At 39.8% G+C, this 12,795-nt stretch overlaps 1 protein-coding gene across 3 annotated transcripts in view; it reads right to left on the bottom strand.

The window, feature by feature from the left end:
• The window catches only part of grin2ba (glutamate receptor, ionotropic, N-methyl D-aspartate 2B, genome duplicate a), a 187,568-nt gene that overhangs the window by 36,503 nt on the left and 138,270 nt on the right, over nt 1-12,795 (bottom strand). For all 3 annotated transcript variants that reach the window (XM_088069433.1, XM_088069432.1, XM_088069434.1), the window contains 3 exons: nt 8,305-8,419; nt 1,488-1,696; nt 266-437 (listed from right to left, as the gene is read on the bottom strand). In XM_088069433.1, coding sequence (XP_087925559.1) covers nt 266-437; nt 1,488-1,696; nt 8,305-8,419 — 496 coding nt within the window. The remainder of the gene's footprint in view (nt 1-265; nt 438-1,487; nt 1,697-8,304; nt 8,420-12,795) is intronic.

The following is a 12,795-nucleotide window of genomic DNA, read 5'->3' as shown; positions in this document are numbered from 1 at the left end:
TATGTCTTTCTGCAACTTATTTTACCGCTCTGATGGCCCAAATGTCTCAACGCCACCTTTGAAACAGCAGTAACATCGACAATGATAAGATGTTGTTGCAAAGTGTGAATCAGGTGCAATTTTCATTTGCACGCTTTGAGACCTCCAGATCATTTATGACCACGACGTGCACAAAAAGGTAAAGTGATGACCTGCTGAATCTTGCAGCTTTTCACAAAATGAAAAAGTGAATATCAAAGCTTTCAGACACAAATGATCTCCTCACCTCTCCCACCATGCCGTTCCACGTCCCGTTGATCTTCTTGCCGTGTTTGCCGTTCGTGACCAGGTAAAGATCGTAGGTGAACTTGACCGACTTGGCAATCTTCTTCAGGATGTCGATGCAGAATCCCTTACAGCAACGCTTTATGTAGATCCCTGAATCCTTGGTCTGATTGCTGCGTGGGCAGACAAACAGGTAGATAGACAGATAATTATTTAATCAAATGTGTGCTTGTGCCTGAACTGGCATGAATTTTTAATTGCGGTCGTGATTTGGTGTATCTGGCACTGTCACTCTCACACCGATGAAGTGTGAACTGATTCTGCCACTGGCTCTGCAAAGCTGTCGTGGGAAATTAACATCATTCGCTGGCAAAATTTGGGCAGTTGTTTTATCTTTTCATCTCTGCTTTGGTCAGTTCTTCAGTGGCTAGATCTGCGAGTCTCTTTGTGTGGGAATTAAATGTTCACACTAACATCATTAATCAGAAATGTATGTTTCTTCTTGATATGCGTCTTTGCTTCTGTTTCTCTGATATTTTACTCCAGATTCTACAGGGCTGGACCAAATGCAGTTTTTTTTAACATTCAAAGCTTCTTTTGAGGTTTTCTGTTGAAGATTTGAATATCTGTTGTCATATGTATGATGTCAAATCCAAAAAAAAAATAAATCCTCAATTCAATTTAAGTCATACATCAGATTAAAAGAGTTAGACCTTTTAAAATAAATCAACAGATTTTGTAGATTAGGAAATTAATCTTTAAAAAGCTAGTAATAAATACCCTAAAACATATTTATAATTATCAGAATTACATATTTATTTATTTATTATTTATTATTATTATTGTCATTATTATTATTACTATTATTATTACTATTATTATTATTAATAAGCACTTTTTCATGTCATTTCTTTGTATTTTTTTGGCCGTAATTTTGGTAATTTTTTTGCAGTGTTTAACTAATTTCTTCTTTTTAAGTTGCTCATTGGCTTCTGCCCACATTTTTCAAAGAAATAGAGCCAATTTGCTCAGGTTCTCAAGGATTTTAAACTGCCCCTGTTAATACAGGTGACTGCCAGTTAAAGACAGGCAACACCTGCTGAATCAGATTTGATTATATATATTTTTAGCCAGGAGCACCCTCAGTTATGAATGACGTTTTGAACTATTCGGTGCTGCCCGTCTTTGTCTCTGATTTGGAGTATCTGACGTGTGATCCTCACAGTGTTTTGATCTGTTTGCGGCAGGGCACAGTGTTCCGCATGCAGGTCCCGCTGAGCGGATCCACGTCTTCCACGATGACGAACGGAGCCTCCTCCAGCGTCACGATGGACAGGTGGTCATCCTCCCTGGTCGCTGCCCCCCCATACAGTTCATAGCGAGGCCACACGTGGTACTTCATGGAGAGGGAGCCATTCTCCCATTTACCCACCTGCAGAGACACACAGCAAACACAAGACAGTCAGATTGCCTTAAATGTCTTTTTTGGTCAAGAACTGCATTCTTCATGTTTTACCAGCAAGTTAACCAACCAGAGAGACTCACAGTCTGGCAAGGCTAATAAATGTAACAGTGCAAATATAAATACATAAAAATCAAAAAATGAACTCCACACTGCCATGAGTCCAGTCCATCAAAAATAACCCCAATTCGGCTTTTGTAAACTGTTGAAACACATCACCAAGGTGGCCAAGGGACGACCTGAGAAGACTGCAGCCACTCTTAACAATTTTGTGATTTCAGCACAAATGTTTCATTGGCAAAGAAAAATACGTGGCTTGTCTATTTTTTACAGAGCTGTAGCATAACTGGACTTTGAAAGGTATTAACTTTGTCTGGAGGCTACAGCACAACAAAGTAGAAAAACATCAAACACAATTAAAATACACAAAAACCCATTTAACTATGAAGCCTGCTTACTTACTAATGACAGAAGCACAAATATTATGGAAAAATGACCAAATCAAGCAAATGTGCAAGTCTACAAAATCAAGCACGCGAAATTGTTTGCCTCTGAAACAGTCTTGTTGAGTAAACATTAAACTGAGCACCAGACTGAGCAAAACCTTTTAGTCGGATTGTGGAAAGTTGCACTCGGAGGCATTGTCCCTCCCGACTCCCTTACAGTGAAGATAGCTACGATGATAACAAAATCAGGGGACTAATTCATCTCTTATCATCTGCAATCTGCAGATGCTCTGGTTTAAAAATGAGACCAACTTTTTTATGGGTGTTTGAGCCACAGACGAATGACGAAGGTCAATATAAAAATGTGGCCGGCAACAGATGGTACCTCTGGGTTCACACTGGACACAGAAGCACCCTGATATGCTTATTGCTGCCTGGCTGTTCACACCAGGAGCGCATTTCACTGCATCGATCAGAAGTAATTCTTCTTCTCTGCTTGTTTCTAATCACTCAAAGAGCTCTGTCCCTGCTTGCTTGTGTGTCTCTGGCTGTGTGCGTGTCTGTCTGTGTGTGTCTGCTCATCTTTCTCCCTTTCTGTTTAGACACTACTGACAAACATTGTGGAATCACTAGATGCGTATTTTATCATTTATCATAATAGGATCAGTAGCCTAATACATGTGTCCTTTACATTGTTCATAATAGAGTACTCAGATTTGATTGTGGAAAAGAATCGCTGCAGATTTTTGGTGCATCCAGTGTAAACTGTATGATTGCTCAACATCGGCGCAGAAAGGAAGCAGACAGCGGTCCATGGAAAATCAACGCGCTTTGTGGCGTTTCCCAGTCCAATTAGCGTATGACTGCTTGTCTTTAGCTGAGCCAATTTCCAGAAAAACTTGCAGCCCATGCTGGCCAGTTAAGAGGAGTGAGCAGTAAACCATGGAATAACACTCAATAAAATAAGTTTTTTAACAATTGTAAATCACTGCAACCATGAGAGGTCCTTGAGCATCATTTATATGCACACAAAATACTGACTGATTGGTCCAGTGATTAGCTGCGGACAGACATAAACACACACTCACGCACTTCCACACACAACCACACGCATGATCCCCTCCAGGGTTGTGCCTGGCGGAGATAAAAAGCAATGTAAACTTTGAACGCTTGTTACAAAAAAAACATCTCACTCTGATTTGGCTTTTATCGCCTCATCTTTTGTTATCTGGGCTTAACTGTGATCAGTCCATCTGTCAATAAAACGACGATGAGGCAGCAAATGAACAGCAGAATTTAACGACTGGTGATAAAATATAAAACACGGTGACGTAGAAAGTTAGTGAGAGGAGAGGAGACGGAGGAGGAGAGGACTGGGACCGAGAGCGGAGAATGAGAACAAGGTTAACGGGAAGGACGAGACTGAAACGGGGGAAAGAGCAGAATTCAGATCAAGAGGAGAGGGTGGGGACACAGCCGGATGGAGAGATTAAACGGAGAAAAAGAGGGAGATGAGAAATTTGCAGAGAGAAAGGGTCAAGTGAGCGTTGACGTGACACAGAGAGAGAAAGCCGGAGATTGAGCTCTTTCACATGCAAAATGCTGGCTCTTCTGCAGAGGAGAGTCCAGCTGTACGTCTGGAGGGCCCTTCAGCCCCTGTGGCTCTACTCCACTGAAATTCATCATCAATTAGTAAATTTCCCACCGGATGCTGCTCACGTGCAGCCATACCTGCCTGTGCCCTTCCTGAGAAGTGCCCACTCGGCCACTTTCATGGAGAGAAGGGTGTGGGTGGAAATGGATACGGATCATCAGCTAATTGGACACAGTGTGATGGGAGAGAGGGCAGGACAGGAAGCTGAGACACCAGTGTGTGGAGCAGGGACACTCAACTCGACTTGTTTGGGGGCCACTTTTACAAAATGACAGGAGGCCAGGGGCCAGTCGCAGCAGAAATGAACACTTCTAGTATATCAGGACATTTCTAGAATTTTAGAACATTTCCAGGATTTTATGACGTTTCTGGGACATTTCTAGGATTTTAAGACATTTAAAGAACAGCTCTAGGACTTTTCTACAATTCTATGATGTTTCTAGGATTTTAGGATTATAGGATTATAGCATTTTCCTATGATTTAGGGAAATTTCTAGGATTTAAGGACCTTTCTGGAATTTCAGCATGTCTCTATGATTTCTCAGACATTTCTAGGATTTTGGGACATTTGTCGGACATTCTAAGGATTTCACAACATTTGAAGCATTTAAGGACATTTCTGGGACATTTCTAAGATTTAAAGAAATTCCTTGGTCTTCTTTCTACAACTTTAGGACATTAGGGGTTCAGTTAGGACCTCTGTCCGGGTTGTGTGGGATCCTCCTCTAACACTTTTTTTAAATAAACAAGCTCTACTTTGATGCATTTTTAAGCACTCCAGCACCTTATGTATACTAAAAATATAAAAACAATTCCAAGTGTCAAACATTTTACTTTTATTGTGAATTAAAAAATGGTTAGGGGGCCAACAGGCACCCTACGTGGGGCCATGTTTGGCCCGAGGGCCATAAGTTGAGTATCACTGCTGTACTGGTTTGTCAAATATAGGATGTACAGACACACGTTGCACTCCAGGGAGCACAAACTTGCCACGGCTGCTTGAAGAGGGCAGGCTGCGGCTGTGTCTCTCTGGAGCACAATGCTGCCTGGACAAATAAGGAGTGAGTGAATGATGAGGATAGACAGAGATGGAGAGAACAGGAGAGAGAAGGTGGAGAGAAAGGGGTTAAAAATCATCCCGGAGGGGAGTAAACTGGACTGGACACTACAGAGTCTTCACAGTACTTCAAAGGTGCAGTGGAAACGTGGTTGTAGGAGCTGGAACTCATTAGGATCCAAGAAAAGTGGTTCAGCTGGAAGTCAAGCTAAGAATTAAACATGAGTGAGGGAGCAAGAGGAGGAGGAGGAGGAGGGAAGGAAAGAGAAGGGGTGGTGCAGACTGCGAGGGGAGAAAGAGAGAGAGAGGGAGACAGAAGGGGAGCGATTCACCTTGTTCTCTGATCAGAGGACAGAATATAGATTAGAGAGGCAGAAGAAAGAGAGAAACACTGAGAATAAAGAATAGGGAGAGTCAAAGGAGTCAGACTGCAGGACACAGACACAATGGAGGGCGAGCAGAAGGAAACACAGACGCAGGCTGGTGACTTTGCAGGTGGCATCAAGCATCAAGTTCATGTTAGGTTTTTGGTTCGGAGTATGACTCAGGATCGCTGTTGTCCCGTCTGCACCACCGACACCTTCTCGTCCACTCATGCTCTGAGAATGTCCATCTATTTCTCCATCTCCACAGAGATTTTAACCTTTTTTTTTGTTTAGAGAATAACCAGCACATCTGAAGTTTGACTGAAGTTTGGTTTTGATCCATCTGAGTCACACATTCACCGCACAGCACATTCACAAGGTTCAAACACGGGGGCCAAAAAATGACGCAAAAATGCCAAAAACTGCACTTACGCTAACGTCCACTTGAGGCTGACTCCAAAAGCGAGTAAATCCCCATAAACTGTCATGTTAAAATGCCAAACTTTACAGCAGCAATTAACATGTTTACAGCCTGGTATAAATAATATTTCTGGTTTTTATGGCGAATTTCAACATTCGTGGCAACTGTACAGTCTGCTGACAGCGGGACACAGTGAATGTGAACGTTGGTTAAAGTTGCTTTTGGTAACATTAGAAAGATAAAACACAAAATAAACTCTAATAAGACTAGTATTAATTTCAGAACACACACAAAATGAGACTTGTGTGCCTAATTCTGGGAAGCTTTCCAACACATTTACTCCCAGGATGCTGAAGTATCTGAGCTTCACTGTCTGTGATGTTTTCTGTCTTTATCTTTTTTGTCCACAACATGTAACTCTACTGAGACTCAAAGGGATGAGTTTGACCTTATTTGGCATTCTGGCACATTGCTGTATGTTAAAGAGCCTGAACGTGCACAAGCAGGTGGGTGTAGAACAGGTGAGCTCCGTCTCTGTTTTTTGCACGACGGTGTGAGTACGCGTGTTTGGTGGAACTAACTTTCTTGTTTTAGCAGAAAGTTTCTCAGCAAACATGAGCTTCCTCTGCACATGCTTTGATACACGAGGCCTCTGAAGTCAACAGCACCGTGGCTCTGCTACCAACTCCACCTGGGATCCTAAAACCGTAACTCGCTGCAGTCTCACTAGACTGCCAAACATGCCAAGACTACGGCCTATATGCTGTTTTTTGGCAAGGCACAATTTCACCCTTCAAAAACCTGGAAAGACATCACTTTTTCTTGTGCTGCTTTCAAACAAATTGAGGCAAATTAGTTTGACTTTTTTTTAAAACATGGGAAAAGGTAATGAGCACCTAGGTAAAAAGTGTTTCACAAATTGCAAAAAATTAGAAAATTATCTTTAAAAAGATAAGAAAATGTCTAGGGGAAAAAAACTATATTTATAACAATTATGTTACATTATTTTAATTTTTAAGCACTTTTCCCAGGTCATTTGTTTGTTCTTAACTTTCTTTTTCTTTCATTTTCTCTAATTTTCAGGTAATTTTTTAAAATGATTTCTTGCAAATGTTTGGGTCATTTCTTTTTCCATTGCTCATTGCCTCCTCCCCATGTTTTTCAAAGAAAACATAGAGTTAGTGGAAGCTGCAGGTCATACATCATCCTCAATGCTTGTGCATGTGCTCTGTCATTAATATCATAAACAGCTTTATGTCATAGTCTCACTCTCTCTCTCTCTCTCTATATATATATATATATATATATATATATATATATTAATTTATTTAAAATGAATCTCGTGAGTATTTGGATTTCACAAAACAGAACTGCATCACGAGTCAAAACCGAGACACCTTGCAGACTAAGTGACCCAGCAGCTTTGGTATTTTCAAACAACCACTACGTCACTGTTTTCCAAGCTGCTGCACGTGATCTGGTTGCCACGGAAATAAATATCGTCTGATTAATAAGCACAACCTAAATCTCTGTTTGAGAAAGAACGTTAATCGTTAAACAGGAAGTAGCACTGGCTGCAGGGCGGCTTTAGGCAAATCCAACCACAAGTTCTGTCTTCCTCGTAATGTCTGAGGAGCTGCAGGTCTGACTGTTGCAGAGATCATTTTCAGTGGCAGCAGCTGATTGTGCAGCCAGGCGACGCGCAACACTGTAAGAGCAATGTGCAGGAAAATGCATGCATATTTTATTCTTCCTGTCTGAAAATCATGTCTCATAAAGCTTTTTTTTGTTTACACTATGTACATGATCCCCTTAGATTCATTTGTTTCAGTTCACATTAACCTTAACTAGGGAAAATAAAAAAAATTAAATAGAATTTAAAATAAAATAAAATTATATATATATATATATATATATATATATATATATATATATATATATTGGTTTTGCTCTTTTTTTATTTATGTTTTTTTTAGGTTTTTATTGCTAGTTTTTGGGTCATGTGTTGTTAAGTAGCTCATTGCCTTCTCTCCAAGATTTTGAGATAAATCAACCCAATAGTACTTTATTTACCTTTATTTTAACAGTAATTTATTTACCTTTATTTTAACAGTACTTTACTACCTTAACTACAACAGTACTTTATTTAACTTAATTGTGATTATATTATATTTAGTAGTTTAGTGTTTTATTAGTCTACATGGGTTCAGAGAAAAGTTCAAAATATGAAGTTATATTTTTTGTATCATAATATAGCATTAAAATATCATGATATTATTTATAAGCCATACCAACCCGCCCTAGTAGTATGTAAAACCTTCCCAAACTTTAAAAATAAAAATTTAAGCATTTTCACTTCATCATCACTCTGGAGTCGGTGCTGCGGCGCGTTGCTCAAAGGCACCTTCGCCGACTTGATAATATCTAATCAGAGCGGCGCCTATAAAGCTTAAGGCTTAAAATGCTTAAAAAGTAAAAATCAGATGATAAGAGATGAGATGCAGATAGCAGACAGATACCTGTGGACCAATCAGGTACTGTACTTACAGGGTACAGATGAATGTAGACATACACATGCACGCACGCACGCACACACACACACACACACACTTCGTCTCTCTCCTGTGTCTCTCACCCTCTCCCACTGTCTCTCCTTGTTGAGCAGAATGATGACCAGCTTGGGGTGCATCTGGTATCCGTCCTCGCTGAACGACAGATTACGCCCCTCAAACGTCACATTCATCAGGTACCTGTAGAGGAAAACATCGAGAAAAAAAGAGGGAAAGAGGCTCATTGAGACATATACATCACCACCTGAAAAATATCTCTGTCAGCAGCGGCTCTCAAATGTTTTATTTGCTCTATACATCTACATCATTCCTTGTTGGATGACTCAATTTCCCAAACATTAAAGTTTCATGGTATGTCAGTTTATCTTTTGAGCATTTATCTTTTCAGACAGACATTACACAAATTCATCATCTGCCAGGAAACAGCTATCAGCCAATGTCTGAGCGGGGTTTTCACAAACAGACGAACATACATTAGTCATCAGCTGCAGACAGACACTCAGACAGAAGTGACGATTATAAGATGAAGAAAATTAATGTCAGAAAATTATCTTTGCAATCATCCCAGGTTCGCTGTGTCATTGATGTAAAGGAATAGTTCTGCATTTTGAAAATACACTTAAAACGAGAAGACTGATACCACTCTAAAATCTGTCCATCAAATATGAATCCACAGCCAGCTGCTGGTTAGCTTAGCTTAGCACAAAGACTGGAAACAGGGGGAAACAGCTAGCTTGGCTCTGTTGAACCATAACAAAATGCACCTGCCAGCGCCTCTACAGCTAACACTTTATTTGTTTAATTTGTCCAAGTGTAAAAACGCCAACTGGCATTTTTACTGGGAGAGATGTGCTGAACTTTTTCTTGGCTGGGAGCCGTTTCCAGGCAACCAGCTGAGATTCGAGGAATTTATTTATTAGTCACGGCCAAGAAATACTGTAGTTCACAACCCCTTTTTGTTTTTTACACTTTGTGTTTTGTACAGATTAAAAAGACAACATATTAACGTGTGAATTAGAGCTTTAAGGCGCAGACATCAAAGAACTAGAGGCGGCAAAGGACGACTGTTGCATCGTCTCACGCTGCCTGTGTCTCGGCCAAAATGTTACACTTAAACACACCACAAAGACGACAGCCAGCAGCCATCTAGCACGTTATGTTGTGCGCCTGCGTGAGAAGAATTAGCGCTCCATACAAATAAGACGTGGTAGAGTGTTTTTGTCATTCAAAAAGGGAAACTGGAAGACAGAAAGGACAGATTCAAGCCAGTTTGCACATGAACTACAAAACCCAGTGTTGAGAGAATAAATGATATTTACGTTGTGCTCGCAAACAATAACACAAACAATTATGAAGGTCACAAATTTGTGAGAAAAAACACTCAGCTATTCTGAATTTATGAAGTCGCAAATTTGTGGGAATAAAAGTGAGAAAAATACATGATGAGGTTGATCGAAAGTGAAGTGACGTGGTTCTTTGACCTCCAAAAAACAAAACAAAACTCAGAAAAGTGCAACTTTATAAACTCAGAGAGTATTCAGCCTTTTTCCTTTTTGTCTCAGATATTTTTTTCTCACAAAGTTGCGACTATAAACTCAGAGAGCATTCAGCTTTTTTCCTTGCAAATTTGTAACATTTATCAAATTTTTTAACACAGAATATTGCCCTTCGTTTTTTTGTTTTTTAAATACAGTGGCCCTAATATGCCGTCATATATAGGAACTCAAGTGTCACCTAAATATCGAAGTCCTTACTCGGACTGTAATTAAATTTGTATAAACATGTTGAGTTGATGTTGCTGAAATTGCACTTAATAAAACCAAAAAAAAAAGAAAATTTTTCAAAATCAAAGATCTATATGTATTTTTGTCATATCTATCTGGACAAATATATGACTAGAAAAATCATTGAAAATGTTCAAGATTTGGTCACATCACCATGAAACTAAACTGACAAATTTCTCCACTTGTTGTCTCCGTCTTGTTGTGTCCCTCTGAGAAATCATAGAACAGCTCTGCGAGACAGAGGGACGAAAGAGGAAGCACAAAAATATGCAATGCAGTTTATGTCTGACCTTAAATTTAACGTGAAAAAAGTACAATGTAACACACCAACAGCAGCTCGTCAGATCACTGTGTTAGTGTGTGTGTTCGTATGTGTGTTCGTATGTGTGTTAGTGTGTGAGTGTGTGTCTGCTGCAGTCAGTGTGTTTGTGTGGTGGAGAAAGAGAAACCGAGAGAAAGCAGCATTGTTTCTGTCAGGTGAAATCATTTCACCTCCCTTCAACTGAACACAACACACACACACACACACACACACACATACATACACACACACACACACACACACACACACACACAGCAACTCAACACTGTATTCTCTAGCAGTGATTATGGTGCATGTGCGTGGGAGTGTGTAAGTGTGTATATGAGAACAGGAATGTTTATGTCAGGTGAACTCAAATCACTTCACTGTCATCCCACACACACACACACACACACACACACACACACACACACACACACACACACACACACACACACAAGTACAGAATCTATTAACTCTTTCACTCCCTCATCCTTTACTCTCTCTCTTTCTCTCTCTCTCTCTCTCTGACTGTTTCCATGGTAACACTGCCTCAAAACCGTGCACACCATATATATGAAGATGAATATATAAATAACAGAAAAAGGTGCCTGTGTTTAAAGTCTTGGCTCAGTGCCAGTGCGCTGATGGGGTCTGTAAACAGCAGACTGGGTCAGATGATCACCAGCAGAACCAGTTTGTCTTGAACCAACGTTTTCCTGCAGGAGAGAGAGATGAAGCTCACTGCAGCTCCATCTCAAAGAAGCATTTCACTGCTGGAGAGATGGACTTTAAATAAAACTGGTCTTTCTCTGCAGCAGAAAGATGCAAATACTTTTTAAATTATTGCTACACGACCATTTACACATACTACCCACAATGTTCTGATACAAAGCTACAGCTGTACACGTATTCATATTAATCACGATTTTGGCTTCCAACAAGTGACTCTTTAATATTACACACACTCGTATCGCTGTGAGCACAAGTTTAAGAATAGCAGATATTCATTAATTTTCAGAATTTTAAACCCTTTGATGCCCGTTTTTTGTCATTATGCCACTATGTTTTTAGATGAAGAAAAAGAATTATATTTAGTATACTACATGCAAAGCAGATTATTATTCTTGATTATCACAGTCTGGGATATGTTAATGATATGCAGCAACATTGATTGTGATGGTTTTTATGCTTTGATGACTGTGGGATCAAAAATTGCAGTTTAAATGTGTTTCAATGGTGCATCTTTTGCACTTAATAGCATGAATGTAACAATTTTTGTTTCCACAGTGTATTTTAGACTTATAGTAGGAGCTGAACTGGAATTCCAAGAATAAACAAAACTACACACTCTTGCCAGAATTGATGCCATATGCTCGAACACAGCCAAAATTAACAAAAAAAATGAAGAATGAAAAGCTTGTGAAATGCATCAAACAGTTCCTGGGGGTTAAACAAACATGATTGACTGCAACACTGACATTTAAAATGCATGCTCCGCTTGTAGAAAACATTGCTGCATATCAAATCAGCGCTTCCTAAACTAACAGCAGCCTCCACTTTTGAAGAGCTGTCATGCCACTGTGTGCACCCTGCAGCGGCAGCCTGTGAAAAACTCTCCTGAGCGTTGCCACTGCAGGCAGGAAAAACCATTTGGACACAGAAGAGAACAAACTGTATGCAAAGAATACATGAGACTTGTGTCTGCACTGCAGAGCAACACAACTAACTTGTTCAATCACCTAAAAAACAAAACAATCTGCAGTACGATGAATGCATGAAGGCCAGGAAGACTGACATTGTTAATGTTACCGTGCTGTTACTGTTAATCCTCGTCCTTCTCCAGCATCAACTTCACAACAGTGCTGAATCATTGCCACTGAAAAAAAGGCTGTAGGCTTATAGACTAAACTTTCACTTCTGGGTAGAAAACCGCTGCATCACGTACATATAACATAAAATCAAACTGCTCTGAGGAAACTCTGCCTTCACTGATTATTTTTAAGCCACCTAAAAGAAAAAAGTCAATATCAGGCTAAGTCTACGCTGTATTAAGAGTATTTTCATAGCTTTATGTTGCCATAAACGGCATTTACCAGAAGGAATCTGAAGCTGTTATATCAAAAAACACCAAGTTTATTTATAATCCTTGTAAATTATCCCGATCTCAATATTGATCAAAATAACTGTTATAATCATTTAGCCATAATTGTGCAGCTCTGTACAAAGCTGGTTGAAAATCAGCAAAGTATCCCTTTAAATGTGTTTTCTTTGTTCCTTTGTATCTTCCACGTATCCGTGCAGGTCCTATGTTCTCCATAATGGAGTGATTTATGCAATAATCCAGCAATTACTCTAATGCCACCTACCTTATTCTATTTCCTGTATTAAATATTGATATTTTGAATGGGCTGTGATGAGCAGCAGAAGCGTCTCATGCGGCCCCATGTGTCCGGCTAACCGCCCCATCC

This window comes from Plectropomus leopardus, chromosome 18 (genome assembly GCF_026936395.1).
Source record: "Plectropomus leopardus strain MGB_pleo_1.0 chromosome 18, ASM2693639v1, whole genome shotgun sequence".
In the NCBI taxonomy this organism is placed as follows: domain Eukaryota; kingdom Metazoa; phylum Chordata; class Actinopteri; order Perciformes; family Serranidae; genus Plectropomus; species Plectropomus leopardus.
This window is presented reverse-complemented; position numbering and strand designations above follow the sequence as displayed.